Consider the following 20458-nt stretch of genomic DNA (forward strand, 5'->3'; position numbering starts at 1 on the left):
CTGCTAGAGGAGGGCGTTACACTTCTAGTGCTCTCATCCTAGAGTAAACATCCTCTGGTGTCATCAGTAGATTCTTTTAAAACTTTACAGTGACTTTCTCTAATACATTCAGGGAAAAAAAAGCTTCTAAATTAAAAATCCCACATGTATAATTGGTATTTGGTTGAGTTAATGATGACCATGGTTACACCAGAAAAAAAAATATCTTTTAGCTTATGTTTAACATCTCCATTTTCAAAAATAATATCAGATTCTTCAAACCTTTAGCCAAAAGCATTATTGTATGAACACATTTCTGATGCATATCATCATCTGAAATGTACACATAACCTTTTAAGGTCAAAAATGAACAAAAATCTATCTGAAACACACAAATATCGACAGCATGTCTTGGCATTCACCACCAAGTGAACAAAAAGATATTCAACATCACTAATGAATGTGGTGCATAAACCAAAGCTAAGTAAGATATTACTCAGATGCTCTCAGATTAAATGTGTAAAGACAAACAAAGGGACTATATTGATCCAAAAGAAGAACTTCTTCACCTACGAGTGATATAAATGAAAGAAGCAATGGACTAAAGGTAAGAACCCACAATAATGCAGCTGTGCTGTTTTGAATAATAAGAAAACTAAGTTACTTGAAAATGAAATGCAGAGTTATAGTGTTACCTTGTAATTCCCACTGCAAGCCCAGGAGAAATGAAAAGACTGCTTAGGGGGAAAACCTGCATGAAGGTTTATAGAAGTGCTATTTATTCTATCCCAAATGTGGAAACCAGTCAATGCCCAGCAATGGACGAGTGGATAAATCAAATGCCATGTCTAGTCAATGGAAGGTTGTATTTGAAAAGAATGGACTTCTTATAGGTGACACAACATTGATTAACCAAAAAGGCTCAGGCTAAAAGAAAGAATCTAGGAAAAAAAATATCATCTATTATATGACTGAATCCAGAGTGAAATGTCCAGAATAAGTAAATCCGGAGATATATATTAGATCAAAGGCTCAGATTAGTTACTTAGGACTATGTGAAAAACAGGACAATGTATTGTGACTAAGAACTGAGTAGTGGGGCAATAGAGGTACTCAGTGGTTAGGAGCACTGGCTGTGCTTGCAGAAGGTCTGAGCTCCCTTCCCAGCTCCCACTCAGCAGCTCACAGTCATCTGCAACTCCAGTTCCAGGAGAGCTTATGACCTCTTATGGCTTCCTGCCAGCACTAAAAATGCATGTGGCGCACAGATACACATGCAGTTAAAACCCCCTTATAGGCAAATAATAAATATCTAATAGGGGATTAAAAAAAAAAGAATCAGCTAATATAAAGGGAATTCCTTTTGGCGATAACAGAAATAGTCCGCAGTTGATCTTGGTTATGGGTAAAAAATGTGAATATACTGAAAGCTCACACTCTCACAGTTTAAATGGGTGAGATTCATGGCCTGTGAATTGCAGTTCAACAAAAATATTATTTTAAAATTTACATGAGAACAAAAGTGGGCAGAAATATCCTCTCCTGAAACACATTTCCTAGTTAAAGCTGTAAATACAAAAAAAAAAAAATACACTCATTTTAAAAACAAGTTTACTGCAAAAGTTGGTCCAATGTTTTCAGCAATTAGGTGCCAAAATTAACAGGAGAAAAAAAGATGGTCTTCTAAGCCACCAGCACTCTCTTCCTGTCAAAATCTTAGAAAATCGGCTGAAACTGTTAGTTAATATTATTGCAAGGATCTCCTGCATATCAATTATGCCCGAAGTCATTATTTTTGGCAGTCATGCTATAAATCCTGACTCAAGCGAGAGCATTTGGTACCATCTGTTCTCAGACTTGAACATCCATCAGAATCACCTGGAGGCTTGACAGAATACAGATTGCTGGATGCTTCTTTCAGAATTCCCAAGGCAAGCAGGACTGGAAAGCCAACACTAATTCAGCTGGCCCAAAGACTGAACTTCCTAGAACTTCTCTTGGGTGTTTTCTAGTCTACTTAGTTTTCTCACAGATGTATTTATGGACAATCTGGCCTGGTTGGTTTGAATACAATTGTAATAAGAACCCAAGCCTGTCCCATGATCCTTTATGGCACCTTAGATTTTTCTAAGCGACTGCTTGATAGGAAGGAAACTATTGTATAAGACAGAATGAGTAGTCTATGGTGTATACCAACTCTTGTTTGAAAGATATAAGATTTAGGCTACTGTAGAAGGAGAGTTGGAAGTTCACTAATAAGTGGGGTATTGGTGAATTAGAATGATACAAGAGAAATAGAAAATACCAATAAAGAATAGCTCCTTCATTGTAGAGGTGGGCAATGATATTAGAACCCCTGGTGCATTTTCACATCCTACCTACCATCCAGGTCTTGAACTACATTCTTTTCTGTGCATCCCAGTGATACAGCTCAGAGTACAGGGGCCCTGACAGGTCTGTGATGTGGTTTCCAAAATCCTAAGATCTTCACTGTGTGAGCAAAATGCCTTTGTGTTTTCTAGCTTTCTCCTGTAATAACCTTTATTTAACACAGCTTGAGTGTATATATTTCCTTTCAATTCTGATTGACTATTTTATAAGAAAATCTCTATATGATAGAAGTATGTTCAGCTCTAACAAAACAATTCTTTATAGAGATATGGGCTTATGGTGGATTCCTAGCTGAGGATTCAGTAGCAGACGGTATAACTGAAGGGAGGCATGAGCCAAAAAGTGAATATAGCAGTCAGCCCATGTTTGCGTTCCCCTATTGCCATATTTTGTAAGAATAAACAAGATAAGGACATTTGTGGGAAGAGTAAGGATATCTAAAAGCCTATAACTGAGAAGGAAGCAAAGGAGATACAAAGTGAGAAATGTGAAGTAGACAGATTTGGTCTAATGATTTTAGCTATGGAATTAACGCCATTAAAACAAAAAAGAAAAATCAATATAATTTAGAAGCCAGATTACTATAACTCACTCCCAAATATTTACACTTGAGATTAATATATGCATAGGCACTTGATAAATGTTTTGCCCATGAATTGTTCCACTAACAATGCTTTAAGTACTAAAGTTAGTCAATGCATTGTTTAAATGACTGCTTCTCAAATTTGTGGTAGTAATTCCCCTTTCTTTGTAATATATTCCACCAAACTCATGTTCTATACAAAGTAATTTGGAACTCACTTCCTTGGACGTAGCATACACAACTGTAAGTAATAGTAAAAAGAAGTAATAGGAGTTACGGTTATGGAACTAGGGCAGGGGAGAACACGAGATCATGAGAAAACTCAGAAGCAGAAAGCATAGCTAATGGGGTTCAAGGTTCAAAGGAAGGCCTTTCAGAAATGACTGAGTTACCATCATTGTGGGTTTTTTTCAAAGCATGACTTTATGAAGTGATTTATTAGTATTATTGTGTCTAACGAATAAAAGCAAAAGTCCCCTTCAATTTTATGTTTTCCTATAAGTGGTCAGTGAGAAAAACTGACAACAAAAAGACAGAAAGGACATCACTGTAGAAAAAAGAAAAATTGGCAACATGAGCCTACTATTATCTTTATTTCCCAATTCTGGAAGAGGACAAGTCAATGACTTGGTCACTAACATCACACCTGAGCATTGGAAACATCTCCAAAATGTTCCACAATGTTAGGGGAATGCCTCTTCAACCTCAAGCAATAATTTATGTACATCCTTGTCTTATTTTCTTGACCATCTCAGATAATCTACGGCTTTAGCTCATCCTGGGAAAACATATCCACAAACTCCCTTTGTGAGCAGTTTCAAATGCTTGATACAGTACACAGACCAAGCTTCTAGCAGCCAAATCACCTCACCTTCTGGTAGGTGTGTTTTCATGCCAAGAATCTTCAATCCATGCTATGTATTCATGCTGTGTTCCAGTGGCTGCCTGGGAACCAGACTCAGGGCTCTGGCCATTTGTAAGGCAAAACACCTGCTGAACATTTTTGCCAGGATTAAATAGAGTGACCCCATCTGTCTCAAAGGGATCCTGTTTCTAGTGTATTTTAAATGAGAAAGTAAGTATCATATCTCTCCTCACATATGTGTTGGTAGTAGCTATTGCTCAATGCTTGACTTGATAACATTCATAACTTGTCAAATATAGTGAACATCCCCGATGCTTGCTTTTTCTTCAAGTTTTTAATAACTAGATTAGGGAAAGTACAGAAGTATGTCAAGAAAATTCTTCCTTCCAAATTACTTTCTATTATTCATGACATGACAACCTAGAAGGAACAAATATAATGAAAGTTTTTGCAAAGCAATTGAATAAAATGATGCATTTTAAACTTTACATGGTAACATCATTACAGTGGCTTTGAGTATATAACTAGCTTTGAATAAAATCATTAAAAGGCACATTATGGGTTGGAAAAGATCACCATCATCTCTATGAGCCTGATTCTATACAAATTCTGTTTCTGGATATAATTTTAAGATACGAAAAAAAAATCCTCGGGGGGAAAAATGTCTAAATGAAAAACCACTCAGGAATTCAAATTACTTAATTTGAATTTGAGTTTCTTTTGTCGAATTCATGAAAGCACTTTATACAGTAATCTAAAACCATAGGGAAGTTAATTTAATCTAATTTTCAAAGTCTATACTGCAGAACTGACTTTTGATTAGAGCAAGGGTCTACCAAGGAAGAAGGCATAAAGCTGAGAACTCATCTACAACAGTGATGCCCATGGAATCTGCCAATCAAAAGATATGTAAGGATTTTAGCTTTCAGCTCACAGCAAACACAGAGAGTCCTGGTGGGTACTGCTGGTAGGAACTCAAGGCCCAGTAGAGATTATTTCTCTGAGTAATGTCTGAGCTACCATCAGCACCAAGGTAGCTAAGTCATATATTTCATCTAAAGTCTAAAGGAAAGACACTTAACTAAAGGAAAGATCAAAGTCTCAACTCACCAAGCAAAATTTATTCAACCTAGGGATCAATGTCAGCATTTTACTCTCCAAATTCTGGAAAATTAAGCCACATTCAATGCTTCAAACCTAGTTTGAAAAATGATATTCCTTAATGCATAGAACTAGCATTGACAAATTGAGTGGTATGATGCTACAAATTAATTTTGACTCTAAATGGTGAATCTGTCTAAACTACTATTAGAAGAACATTAATGCTCTTCAGTCAAGAAAATGTAATTACTTGAAATAAAAAACAATTCATAAATGTTAATTATGACTCCAAAGCAAGAACAAGAAAGAAGCAGCTATAATTGTCTAGAGACTCTAGACATCAAATGAAAAGGTACAAAAAAACCCAAGTATCAGTCCCTCCTTCTATAGACAGTTTCAGACACATGACAAATAAAATAGGACTTGAGTAGGCTGGATGTGTCTGGTCTTACACAATCATTTTACTCAACTAAGTTCTGTCGAAGACTTTTTTCAATGCACTGTCTCTAGCAAGGCCCGCCCATAACCATGAGACATGTCTTCTGTGATCAGAATCATAAAGCACTAACATCATCACTTGACCTCCACCTCTGGAAGGATGAATTGAAATGGGGCCACTTTGCACTAATTCCCAGTACAACCAAGATCCCGACCTTTTGATTTTATGTTCTAAGTGAAAGACATGCACAAACATAGTGAACATCTAGGTAGGGGAGAGGTAAAGGTCAAGACTGTTTCCAACTTTTGTCTTGCTAAGGAAGGATGCTAACAAATCCCAAATTCTGCCTTTAGGTCCCATAAGCAAACCATATTTAGCACAGAAAGTACAGAATAGTTATAATCTTAGAACAAAGGTGACTTGTTTCCCATTAAGAAATGGCACCTAGTGATTTTATGCCATCATTTTCTCTAGAACACAGTAGCCCTGGCTATATACTGTATTATATACCTTCAATAAATCCACACCCACATTAAGCAACCAGTGGCTATAACACAATACATTATTTCAACATTTCTGTTTATATACTGGAATTAACTTTAGAGTTCTTACAGGACAAGGGATAACAATAAGCCTCAAATGCAAGTTGAACAGCCAAAAACAGTCTCAGCTTCTAGAATTTACATTTACGAGTCTACTATAAAAGTGTTCGATGCAAGCAATATGGTTTGTAGATGAAATATCCTTTACATTAAGGCTCTAATTATTCAGATGGGTATAGATATTTGGTAAGTGTTTTTAAATTGACAATAGTGAAAAACAGGCTATATCCTTACAAGGGATTTCATTATTTCATTATTTATATGTCATTGTTATAGCTCATTAAGTATATTTTCTGGTGTTTATGTAGAGAGCACAATATAATTATCTTCATAAGCTGCTGGCATCAGGCAAGTCCTTTAGATTTGTAAGTCACATCGAGTTACAGCTGCTTTCCCTGGCCCTGCACTCTGTGTGACATTTCACTAGGTCTAGTAAGTGATAGCAGTATCCAATCACAAAGAGAATATTACCTAGTCACCTGTTCTCTACACATGTTTGACTCCAAGCCACCTTGCTAAGCTCACCTGCCAGTACTGCTTTCTTTCCTGGCTGCATGCCTTCCTGATAATTCCTGAGACACACCATGGGCCTGTCATCATCCAGGCCTTTCCCATTTATCACCTAATGACGTCATCAGTTTACACTGAAAGTAACCTTAGAGTCCATGAAGGGAACATTTAATAGTAAGCCTACAGTGCAATTTAGATAGCTGCAATACAGTCTGCGGCTGGAATGGCTCTCCTCTACATACAGATGTGAAACTTTACAGTTCCTACTTCAATGTTTTCTCCTCTAAAAGGTCTTTCCTAACAAAGCCCATCCTCCAGGGATGACTATATCCTGTCCCATAAGTCTGCTTGACTATCCTCAGTGTGTGTGTGTATGTGTGTATGTGTGGTGTGAGTGTGTGTGTGTGTAGTGTATGTGGTGTGTGTGTGTGAGGTAGAGGTGTGTGTGTATGTGTGTGTGTGTGTGTGTATCAGTGTCTGCCTTGATAGTGCCTGTCTGTATATTCCTTTTCGTCCTCAACACTAGATGAGATTAGAAATTTCTCTTTCATTCACCATTCTAACCGCAGTATTAAAAATTATACATTGAAACTATTTAGAAAAACCTATTGAAGTAAGTAGTAGTCATAAGAAATAATATCTTATTTATATTAAAATAATAGTTTCAGTGTATACATCATTAAACTATATTAGTCCATCCCTTAAATTGTATAAGAATTAATTTTAAAATCTTATTCAGTCATAAACTAAATTATCCCCAAGATCCATTACAACTTAAAAGTAGAATATAAAACAAAAAAATTAATGGATAGATTGAATGCTTTTAGTGAATAGTCAATGAAAAGTATTGAAAAGTATTGGTTTCATTTCTTTTGTTCATTAAGCTGAAATTGAAATAAAACCAAGTGAAATCTTTTTACAATAAAACTACAACACCAAAACCAAACATGAGACCCAGGAAAGGAACACAAAAACAAATGGCAGTGTACTTTCTAGGAGGCATGAGAACTTCACGCATTGATGTGAAAACAATTTTAAAGATTTGACTGTCAAATTTCTTTGATCATGCTGAACATACCTTAGACTACATAACTATTTTAATGTTTGAAAATATATCATAAATCATTTATTACTTGTTAAATTATGTTTCCCATTGCTCAAGCCCCAAAGGCAATATTTTGCATTGAGTGTTGCAATGGCCTGTCAAGCTTTATGTTAAAGCTTCCACAGTCTAAGAAATATTGACATTATTAGTCAATAAACTTTTTTTTACATGAGAATAAAGTATGATTGCTCCAAAATAAAGAGAAAACATATTTCATCACACTATGTTGTATTTTTTGAAATAGACGGTATTCAACAGCTAGAATATCCTTGGGGCCTATCACCAATCACTAGGGGATACTTGGCTTGAATGCCTACGTATTTTCTTCCAATATTAGTTGTGGATTGGTGATGATGAATCTCTTGCTTTTAGTGACAGTGACTGACTGCAAATCTGTGATGGAAGACTAGTCAGGCCCACAGAACTAGGCTGTAAAAGCAAAAAGCCCTAATTAGTACCTGTGGGGATTGAACCTTTAGCCCAAGACTCATCCCAAGAACACAAAACCCTCTAAAAATACCATGACTTACAAACAATTTCTTCCTTGAAATACTTCAAGTCTAGCTGGTATTACTATTAGTAATTGTACTGGATATTTTTGTGTCAGCTTGACACAGCTGGAGTTATCACAGAGAAAGGAGCTTCAGTTGAGGAAATGCCTCCATGAGATCCAACTGTAAGGCATTTTCTCAATTAGTGATCAAGGGGGAAAGGCCCCTTGTGGGTGGGACCATCCCTGGGCTGGTAGTCTTGGGTTCTATAAGGGAGTAGGCTGAGCAAGCCAGGGGAGGCAAGCCAGTAAAGAACATCCCTCCATGGCCTCTGCATCAGCTCCTGCTCCCTGACCTGTCTGAGTTCCAGTCCTGACTTCCTTTGGTGATGAACGGCAGCATGGAAGTGTAAGCCGAATAAACCCTCTCCTCCCCAACTTGCTTCTTGGTCATGATGTTTGTGCGGGAATAGAAACCCTGACTAAGACAAATTGGTACCAGCAGAGTGGGGTATTCCTGTGACAACCTGAGCATGTTTTGGGGAGGACTGTGGAAGGACTTTGGAACTTTGGGCTTGAAGACCCATTTGTTGTTAAGAGCTCTGTCAGATGTTGTGTAGGAGCTTGGAAGATAATGCTGAGAACAGTGCAGAAGATGGAGGCCTGGTTTGTGAAATTTCAGAGGGAAAATTAAAGACTCTCTTCAGGGCCATTGCTGTTTTTATTGTGAAGATTTTGTAGTTCTGGTTAGCTGGGGCTGAAGAATCAGCTGTGATTAACAAGATACCAGAACTACTAAAGCAAAAACTTTGCATTACTGGGACTATTGATGCTGGTTAGCTGGAGCTAAGAAATTAGCGGTGATTAAGAAGAGACCAGCATCGTTGAGGTGACATCTTCTGGGAAGTGTTTTCTGAAAGCACAAAGAGGCTGTGTTCCAGAGATAGGCAAGGTTGTACTCCTTCTGCAGTGGGACTTGGTAATGTGTAAGGGTCACGCAGGTGGTACTGGTTTTGAAGGCATGAAGGGGTCACACAGCAGCTCAGGCTTGGCACTGTGAGAGGCCATGGAAGGCCATTGGTGAAGGTGCAGCCCCAGTTGTAATTGAAGGCCCAGGACTGAAGGGGTCACGCAGTGTTTTGGAGATGCCAGTACCACGAGATGACCACCAAGAGCAGCAGCAGCAGTGGAGTACAGGCATCTGGAGCCCAGAGGACGACGTGTGTGCTACAAAGGGCATGGCTGGAGAAGTGACCCAAGCCCTTGGAGGAGCCCAGAAGATCGTGAGTTGGATCCCAGACATTGGATGGTTAGAGATTGATTTTTGCTTTTGATTGTGACTGTGCCCTGATATTTTCCCTCTTGAAGGAAGAAACTATTTTATTGGAGCCTACAATTAAGAAACTTTTAACTGTAAAAGGATTTTGGATTTTAAAAGAGATGGATATTTTAAAGAGATTGAAATTTTAAGAATATGTAAAGACTGTGGGATATTTAAAGTAATTTAGACCTTGGGGATGATTAAGAATCTAAGGGTTGAGGCTTACTAGTGATGTGTTTGGCTGTCAAGTTGACAAGGCGTCAATTGTACTGGCTAGTTTTGTGTCAACTTGACACAGCTGGAGTTATCACAGAAAAAGGAGATTCACTTGAGGAAATGCCTCCATGAGATACAACTGTAAGGCATTTTCTCAATTAGTGATCAAGAGGAAAAGGCCCCTTGTGGGTGGGACCATCTCTGGACTGGTAGTCTTGTTTCTATAAGAGAACAGGCTGAGCAAGGCAGGGGAGGCAAGCCAGTAAAGAACATCCCTCCATGGCCTCTGCATCAGCTCCTGCTCCCTGACCTGTCTGAGTTCCAGTCCTGACTTCCTTTGGTGATGAACGGCAGCATGGAAGTGTAAGCCAAATAAACCCTCTCCTCCCCAACTTGCTTCTTGGTCATGATGTTTGTGCGGGAATAGAAACCCTGACTAAGACAGTAATAAAGTACTAACTTTTCCTGTTGGTGTATATCAGTAGACGTACACTTACATTGAAGGTAAGAGTCTCTGAATTAGTTCCACGGTGTCACAAAAATACTATTTTTCATTTATTATTTGAGTTTTTCTTTTTTTAAAAAATTAGATTAAGGTAGAAGCTTATTCAGGAGAAATCCATACAAAGACAAAATTATAAACAGCTTTGAATCTAGTTTGAAAGATAGCCTAGAAACAGGGGGAAAGAATGACACGGGGTAAAATTTAAAAATATGTTTAGCAAGTTAACTTTACAAGAAATGTACTTTGGGAGCAAAAACAGTAATAGGGACAATTCCTATCAGTTCTGACAGGCATCAAGAGTCTAGATTAGGGTGATAACAATGAAATCTAGGGACAGTTCTAAGAAGAAAACAACAAAATTGCGTTATAAGAGAATCTTTAAAATACTGTAGGGCATGGCCCATGTCGGCCATTTCTGTCTCTACTGTCTTTTCTAGGGTTTGGCTTAATAGTCAATATACACAGTGAAAATAAAGGAGCAAAACGTAAAGAATGACTCCAAAGATAACCCCAGGCAGGTCGCAGATAACAGAATTACAAATACACACCCAATGGTTAATTCAATTTTGGCCGTGTTGGATGTTGGGTGTAGGATAAGAAAACTTTCAAGTATATCGAGCCAATGCACACTCACTCACTGACTGAAAGCTCAGTCTGTGTCACAAGAGGAAGTGCAACACACGAAAGAGAGATCAGGAAATTAGTAAGAGGATAATACACCATTAGTGTGTAGTTTGTAAGGACCCTTTGTTTGGTAACTATGTGTTGAATTGTTAGAACAAAAAAAAAACACCGTGGACTATTTGTCAAAGAGATTTATTTATAGTTTTAGAGGTTAGAATTCCAAGATTGGGCAGCCATATCAGGCTCACCTCTGGAGAGGGTGGAATTTGTTAAAGCCCAGAGGAAAATAGCCTGGTCCAAAGGGACCCAGCAAACATTTGGAGTGGGCTTGCTTTATAAAAGCCTGTTCCTGGGAAAGAAAAATTATGTGTGGTAGATATGAAAAATATTCAAGAGGCTTCCTATAAATGTTAAAGTGTTGAAAGCTATTTCTAAAAGTGTATCACTGAAGTTCAAAACAGGGAAGGATTCTAAAAATATAGTGTATTCACCTGAAGAGCCAATTGCAAAGCAAATTGACATTAATCATTTTAATAATGAAGCGATTTCAACTTGAAAAGGCACGTTGTGAATGGAAAGGCATATTGAAATTTTACAGAAATCAAAATCGTGACGTTACTAAAAATCATGAGACTTTACCTCAAAGTGTTACACAATCTGGGGGCACTTGTTTTGCTTTGAGCTCTTGTTTCATCTGTTTCATTGCTCCCCATTTTCTTTGTGCAGGATGGTTTCTGTTAGTTTAATTTCCCCTAAACCCCAAGTGCTCTTCTTGTGTTCAGCTGAACTCCCAATGCTTACAGTCTCCACTTGCACCATCATGACTCTTAACTTTACTCTAAAAGCAAGTTCACTCACCCAGTATCTTTTTTATTGGGTATTTTACGTTTTTACATTTCTAATGTTATCTCCTTTCCAGGTTTCCCCTCTGGAATCCCCTATCCAATCATCCCTCTCCCTGCTTCTGGGAGGGTACTCCCTCATCCATCTACCCACTTCTGCCTCCCTGCCCTGGCATTCTCCTACACTGAGGCATAGAGCCTTTCCAGGAGCAAGGGCCTCTCCTCCCATTGATGTCCCACAAGGCTATCCCTCTGCGACATATGTACCTGGAGCCATGGGTCCCTCCATGTGTACTCTTTGGTTGGTGGTTTAGTCCCCGGGAGCTCTGGGGGAGGGGGGGTCTGGTTGGTTTATACTGTTGTTCTTCATATGGGTTGCAAACCCCTTCAACTCCTTCAGTCCTTTCTCTAACTCCTCCATGCTCAGTCCAATGTTTGGCTGTGAGCATCTGCCTCTGTATTTGTCAGGCTCTTACATAGCCTCTCAGGGGATAGCTATATTAGGCTCCTGTCAGCAAGCACTTCTTGGCATCTGTCTTAGTCAGGGTTTCTATTCCTGCACAAACATCATGACCAAGAAGCAAGTTGGGGAGGAAAGGGTTTATTTAGCTTACATTTCTACATTGCTGTTCATCACTGAAGGAAGTCAGGACTGGAACTCAAGCAGATCAGGAAGCAGGAGCTGATGCAGAAGCCACGGAAGGATGTTACTTACTGGCTTGCTTCTCCTGGCTTGCTCAGCCTGCTCTCTTATAGAACTAAGACTACCAGCCCAGAGATGGTCCCACCCACAAGGGACCTTCCCCCTTGATCACTAATTGAGAAAATGCCTTGAAGCTGGATCTCATGGAGGCATTTCCCCAACTGAAGCTCCTTTCTCTGTGATAACTCCAGCCTGTGTCAATTTGACACAAAACTAGCCAATACAGCATCCTAAATAGTGTCTGGGTTTAGTGTCTGTATATGAGATGTATCCCCAGATGGGGCAGTCTCTGAATGGCCTTTACTTCAGTCTATGTTCCACAAATTGTCTCCGTGTTTCCTCCCAAGAGTACGTTGTTCCCCTTCTAAGAAGGACTGAAGCATCCACACTTTGATCTTCCTTCTTCTTGAGCTTCATGTGGTCCATGAATTGTATCTTGGGTATTCCGAGCTTTTAGGCTAATATCTACTTTATCAATGAGTGCATACCATCTGTCTTCTTTTGTGATTAGGTTACCTCGCTCAGAATGATATTTTCTAGTTCCATCCATTTGCCTAAGAGTCTCATGAATTCATTGCTTTTAAAAGCTGAGTACTCACCCAATATCTTAATCACCCAACATGCACTTGGCATGCTGGGAAATAATGGTGCTATCTGACCAAAGAAGCTTTTTTCAATACAGAATTCTCATTGTTTTTGGAGAGAAATATGGCTTTATGTTTATGTAAAATCCTTCTCCTCATTGTCTTCCATGACAGACTGTAGACAATTCTGATGTTATTCTTCTTTACCATAAAGCTGGGTTTAAAGGTCACTCCTGAAATCTTAACTGTATTCTCCACATTTGGCTCTAAACCTTTTCTCCAAAGTGACAACTCAAGCTTCAACCTCCTCGCCACGGAAAATACCAGCATTGCCTCTGAGAGTTAGGGAAGGTTGATATAAATAGGGAAAGTCGAAATAAACACAACATGGAATGGAAAGCTTGTAATGTGTGTAATGGCATATATATATATATATATATATATATATATATATATATATATATAATTCATTTCATACATGCATGTAATGCATATCAACCCAAGGTTATTTCATGTCCTATTAGAGTAAAACTGAATTTGTCCATATGCATAATAGCTTTTTAAACTATAAGCCTACTTAGAAAATATAATTCATTTCTCATAAATACAGTCAATACAGTCTTTGTTTCCAGACTTCAAAACAGAGCCATAGCATTCCATTAAATTCATATAATTTTATGAACAGTTTCCACTGAAACTTGGTAGGCTGCTCTACATCCGTAAGTAAATATTTACAGGATCGTGTTCTCTCACAATACAGATGACAATTGCTAGGGGCTATAAAATTTAACAGGGATTAAGATGGAAAGGGTTAGCCCCCTCTTAGAAGAGTAAGAAACATGACTTGTGGCTTAACTTGAATACCCTGGACTCATTACCTGGATTTCGTTACTAGAAAAAGGCAGCAGAGATGCTAAGAGGGAGGACACCACAGCTGCACAGTGGTGATAGTGATAAAACAGATGAAGCTCTCCCACCATGGAAAACGAATGTGGACAGCATTGAATTACAGCACCCTGGCATCATTTCTTGCACCTTTGAACCTTCAACATGAACAGCTTTCACTATTTCAGACATGTTGGACTCTAGCAGTGTGCTCTGAATTTAGATTTCTCTTTTAGAATGAAAGGATGTGTTTTCATTAAATTGCCTGTTTTGCATTTTTCACTTATTCCCACAGCATCTATTTGCAGAACACCCACCAACTTGTGGGAGCCTTGACAGACAATTAGGCTGGAATGAAGGACTATCTCTCTTACTGTAGCTCACCTTGTTTCAGGTGACCTTAAATCAAATCAGCCCATCACAGCAGGGTGAAGTGAGGATTTCTAAGACAGGTGCCTGTGTCAGCCCTGTGCTGCTACTGTGTACTGGGTCACAATCACCAGATCCTGAGATTTGACAGTCACATCTGCGTTATTCTCCTCATCCCTGTAATGCCACCGCTGCCACTGCTGCCGCCACTGCTGCTGTCCCTTTCCTCCTTCATTTTCTCATACTCTTCCTCCATTCCTCCCCTGCCTCCACTCCTTTCTCCTCCCACTGACCACACATCTTCCTTGATCTACTATTTGTTTTCCATTTATTTCATTTAATCTTCTGGTCCTACGTGTGCGTGTGTGTATGTGTGTGTGTGTGTACATATGCATATGTCTACATACCTGTGGAGGTCAGAGTTGACATGGGTTGCCATCTTCAGTTGCTCTGCACTTTAGTTGTTGAGATCATCAATTCAGACAGAGTGGGTGGTTACATGCCTCACACATTATCCTGTTTCCATCTCCTAGGCCAGAAATTATAGGTATGCACAACCAAGCTCAATATTCCACACATGGTGCTGAGGATTGGAACTGAGGTCCTCTTGCATGAGTGGCAAGTACTTTCCTCTCTCTGGAATGTGTATGGACTTTGAAGATTGATTTTTGTACACTGTTGCCAGGATAAAATTCTTTTTTTAAAAAAATGGGTCAATATTTTTCACAGATTTGAAAAGATTCATCCAGACTTAGAGAAATTAAAGTTTCTTTTAAAATGTAATGATAACTTTATTTTAACAAATCTTTAAGAGTAAATTACATTCTATACTAATTTCCCATTTAAGTGTTTCATTATTGGTGTACAGAATATATTTTAAAGCTCCTAATTCTATTTATTTATTTATATATTTATTTATCCAAATGAGCACTGAGGCCTAAGGATCCAAGGACGCATTCTGTGGATGCTATTAGGAATTACGTTCTTCAGAACACTGCACTAAATTTAAACAAATAATTACACCCTTTGCCCCAAATAAATCCCTTACTTATCTAAAAATGAATTCACAAAGCTATAGCAAATCAGCAAGAAAATTCTGACTCCAATGCCATTTCTGTTTGCAGAAGAAAATGAAATGAGTTCTTAAAGAAATTGGAAGTTACCATACTTCTCTTAGAGTCTTAAATACTGATAGTTTTCTTTCTTTATATTAAATACTTAACAGTTTCATTTCTTTACATTAAAAAGAATTCTTACATTCAGATTCATCCCTGGATATTACTGTTCTTCACTGGTATAGGGAAGCTGCTGATTCACAGGAAATTACCTTTCAACTTCTTGTTTTTATTGAGAGAGATGGGATTAAGCAGAAACCAAAAGCCAAAGATCAGCTACTATGGAGCTACTCAGAAATATGGACGTTTAATGGAGTTTTGAGTTCTTTATAGTTTCATTTATGTAGGGTTTTTTTTTTTTGACATGAAGTGTAAAGAAAAGAGAAACTGATGAGCAAACTTCCTGAGTCCCCAGATGTCATAGCACTGATAGTGCTAAATGAGGATGAAGGAAATCTCACAGGACCCCACCCTTGATGAAGTACTACAGGTAATCAATAGAGAAAGAATCTGAAGATGAACCACTAATAGGTTATCTAATCCCATTCAGTCAGCTCTAAACACATGAATAATGGCAACACTAAATAACCCAACAGGTGATCTCTATGTACATATGTAACAACAATAAAGAACAAGTAGTCATGAATTTGAGGAAACACAAGGAGCTGAGGGGAGAAGAACGAAAGGAATATGATGAAAATAAAGTAACTATATACAAAATAGTCCAAAAGTAAATTAAAAAGAAAAACTCTCGTTGTACTCTTATATTAGACATTCTGAAAATACGATTTTTTAAAAGTTCTATGCCTAGGTTCCAATCACAAAACCCTGTAGACATGTATTTGTTCTTGAGATTAGAAAGTAGTTCACTCACCATGATAGATTAGATACAGACATTGCAGCAATCTGTGATGGAGTCTTCTCTAGAGTCAGAATAGGGAATCAGTACATCCACTTGGCAGGACCACTGGCTGCTTCTGCTCAGCCCCTGGAACAGGCAGAACCACTTAATGACTCCAGGCTTGAGAGGACCTGTGGAGAAAGCAAACATATTGATGTTTCTAGGACATAATCTTAGGGACAGCAATAGATTTCTTTCAATCAGCCTGGAAGCTGTAATAGAGAGAAAGACACCAGAGTACGGTATTTTTTCTTAAGGCAAACAAGATGCCATACATCAATGACAGAATTAAAATGACCATATGAGTTGCTGAATTCCTGACCTATAAAACCCTCTGAATGATTACCAGGATAGTCTTTCTCTGAAGTAGGGGATACAGAGAAGAACCCAAAGTACTTTTAGGAGAATCAAATATTCTACTTTTAAAGTTACTTTTACATACTTGTGACAGAAGTGATCAAGGATTCTGATTTTCTTACAAAAGAAACACTAGAAGACAAAAATAAATGAGTGGATACATAAACTCAGACATACACAAAGAGCTAGGCAGGAGTCAGGATCATTACTCAGCTAAGAGTAATACACATCCACTCACTGCTGCTCTGTGTAAACAGCAGCAGTAGGTAGCATGGAGGAGAGGGGTTCAGAGTTTTTACATGATAAATATCACCACATACAATTTTTTTTAAGTATCTACTGTGTATACTGTCCTATAATTTTAAACCAATTTTTTCTCAGAGAACAACTAATTTCAGGATTCTGTTATCACTTTTAATAGCTCAGGGTATTTTCTATTATTCTAATAAGAATACTTACTGACACATTCCTTCTGGTTTGCACCTGTGCCTGAAGTGGACCCAGGGCTCGGGCTCCCCACCCACTCCAACAACACTCAGAGAAAGTTTGACTCCCAGGAGCTCTGTCGCACCAGGATCTCAGGTGAGGCCCCCCATCTCTGCCCCAACACTCAGTACAACTGGGACCCAACCCCTAGGCCCTAGAGACACAGGAACCCCCACCGAACCACAAGCACACATTGCTTCTTGTTTGCACTTGTGCCCAGAGCAGACCCAGGGCTCTGCTCCCACCCCCACCCACTCCTACAACACCCAGAGGAAGCTTGACTCCCAGAAACTCTGCTACACTCAGGATCTCAGGTTCACAGGATCCCAGAATCACAGAATCACAGCTGGACTCCTAGAAGTTCTGACACAACCAGGCTCACAAGAGGGAGAGCCTCCAGTCAGAGACAGTAAGGCCAGTTAGCACTAAAGATAACAAAATGACAAAAGGCAAGTGCAAGAACATAAGCAACAGAAACCAATGCTACTAGACAATGTAAGAACCCAGTTATCGCACCACACCAAGCCCTGGATACCCCAATACACCTGAAAAGCAAGATTCAGACCTAAAATCCCATCTCATGATTATAAGAGAGGACTTTAAGAAGAACATAAATAACTCTCTTTTAAAAATGCAGGAGAACACAGGTAAACAAGTAGAAACCCTTTTATGTATTTCCTTTTTAAAAGGGAAATACATAAATCTCTTAAAGAAATACAAGGGGGAAAAGTCAATAAGGTGAAGGAATTGAACAAAATAGTCCAGGATCTAACAAAAGAAATAAAAATATTAAAGAAAACAAAAATGGAGGTGATCCTGGAAATGGAAAACCTACAAAAAAGATTAGGAGTCACAGATGCAGGCATCACTAACAGAATACAAGAGATAGAAGAGAGAATCTCAGGGGTAGAAGATACCATAGAAGACACTGACATAACAGTCAAAGAAAATAGAAAAAGCAAAAAGCTCCTAACTCAAAACATTCAAGAAATCCAGGACACAATGAAAAGAACAAACCTAAGAATACTAGGTATAGAGGAGAGCAAAGACTTCCAACTCAAAGGGCCAGTAAACATCTTCAACAAAATTATACAAGAAAAGGTCCCTAACCTAAAGAGAAAGATGCCCATAAATATACAAGAAGATTACAGAACACCAAACAGATGGACCAGGAAAGAGATTCCTCTCATCACATAATAATCAAAACACAAAATGCAAGGAACAAAGAAAGAATATTAACAGCTGTAAGGGGGAAAATGTCAAGTAACATATAAAGGCAGACCTATCACAATTACACCAGACTTCTCAACAGAGACTCTAAAAGCCAGAAGATCATGGGCAATATCATACAGACCCTAAGAGACCAAAATTGCTAGCTCTGGCTACTATATTGAGCAAAACACTCAATTACTGTAGATGGAGAAGCCAAGACATTCCATGACAAAACAAAATTTAAACAATATCTTTCCACCAATCCAGCCCTAGAGAGGGAAACAGAAGGAAAACTCCGACACTAGGAATGAAAATACACCCAAAAGAAAGCAAGAAATTAATCTTCTCCCAACAAACCCAAAAGACAAGAACCACACAAACACAGTTCCACCTCAAACAACAAAAATGACAGCAAGCACAATTATTGGTCCTTAATATCTCTCAACATCAACGGACTCAATTCCCCAATAAGGAAACATAGACTAACAGACTGAATATGAAAAGTAAACAGGACCCAGAATTTTGCTGCATACAGAAAACACATGTCAGTGAAAATGACAGACACTACCTCAAAGTAAAAGGCTGGAAAAAAATTTCCAAGCACATGGTCCCAAGAAACAAGCAGGGGTAATAATTCTAGTATCCAATAAAATAGACCTTTAGGCAAAAGGTATTAAAAAACATGGGGAAGAACACTACATACCCATCAAAGGAAAAATCCATCAAGATGAACTCTCAATTCTGAACATTTATGCAAATGCAAGGGTACCCACATCGATAAAAGAAACATTACTGAAGCTCAAAGCAAACATTGAACCTCACACAATAATAGTAGGAGACTTTAACACCAATTCTCACCAATACACAGATCATGAAAAAAGAAACAAAACAAAGAAACTAACAAAAGATATTAACCAAATGGATTTAACAGATATCTACAAAACATTTCACCCTAAAACAAGAGAATATACATTCTTCTCAGCATCTCACAGTACCTTCTCAAAAAATTGACCATATAATTGGTCAGAAAACAAGCCTCAACCAATATAAGAATATTGAAATAAGCCCATGCATCCTATCAGGTCACCACAGACTAAAGATGGTCTTCAATAACAACAAAAACAACAGAAAGCCCAGATACATATGGAAGCTGAAAAACTCTCTACTCAATGATAACATGGTCAGGGAAGAAATAAAGAAAATAGGATTTTTTAGAATATAATGAAAATGAAGGTACAAGATAACTAAACTTATGGGACACAATGAAAACAGTGCTAAGAGGAAAACTTATAGGTCTGTGTGGCTCCATAAAGACACTGGGGAGAACATACACTGGCAGCTTAACAGCACACCTGAAAGCTCTAGAACTGAAAGAAGCAAATACACCCAAGAGGAGTAGAAGGCAGAAAATAATCAAACTCAGGGCTGAAATCAGCCAAGTAGAAACAAAGAAAACTATACAAAGAATCAGCAAAACCAGGAGCTTGTGCTTTGAGAAAATCAACAAGATAGACAAACATTTAGCCAGACTAACCAGAGGGCACAGAGACAGTATCCAAATTAACAATATCAGAAATGAAAAGAGAGACAGGAAAACAGAAGCTGAAGAAAGTTTTTAAAAATTATCAGATCCTACAACAAAAGTCTATACTCAACAAAACTGGAAAATCTAGACGAAATTGGTTGATTTTCTAGAAAGATATCAGGTACCAAGTTAAATCAGGATCAGAAAAACCATCTAAACAGTCCTATAGCCCCTAAAGCAATAGAAACAGTCATTAAAAGTCTCCCAGCCAAAATAATCCCAGGGCCAGATGGTTTTAGTGCAAAATTCTATCAGACCTTCAAAGAAGACCTAATACCAATACTTCTCAAATTCCATAAATTAGAAACAGAAGTAACACTACCAAATACATTCTATCAAGTCACAGTTATGCTGATACCTAAACCACACAAAGATCCAACAAAGAAATAGAACTTTAGACCAAATTCCCTTACGAATATTGATGCAGAAATACTCAATAAAATTCTCACAAACTGAATCCAATAACACATCGAAACGATCATTCACCATGATCAAATAGACTTCATTCCAGGGATACAGGGATGCAGGGATGCAGGGATGCAGGGATGGTTCAATATACAGAAATCCAACAATGTAGTCCACGATTTAAACAAACTCAAAGAAAAAAAACACATGATCATCTTATTAGACACTGAAAAAGCCTTTGAAAAAATACAAACCCCTTTATGTTAAAAGTATTGGATAGATC

At 38.2% G+C, this 20458-nt stretch overlaps 1 protein-coding gene across 2 annotated transcripts in view; it reads right to left on the reverse strand.

The window, feature by feature from the left end:
• Oxr1 (oxidation resistance 1) overlaps positions 1-20458 on the reverse strand; it is a 407724-nt gene that overhangs the window by 307312 nt on the left and 79954 nt on the right. For both annotated transcript variants that reach the window (XM_029469691.2, XM_029469693.2), the window contains exon 2: positions 16104-16261. In XM_029469691.2, coding sequence (XP_029325551.1) covers positions 16104-16126 — 23 coding nt within the window. In that variant the 5' untranslated portion in view covers positions 16127-16261. The remainder of the gene's footprint in view (positions 1-16103; positions 16262-20458) is intronic.

The sequence above is a fragment of the Mus caroli genome, unplaced genomic scaffold, assembly GCF_978045245.1.
Source record: "Mus caroli unplaced genomic scaffold, Mus_caroli_1 scaffold_16, whole genome shotgun sequence".
Classification (NCBI taxonomy): Eukaryota; Metazoa; Chordata; class Mammalia; order Rodentia; family Muridae; genus Mus; species Mus caroli.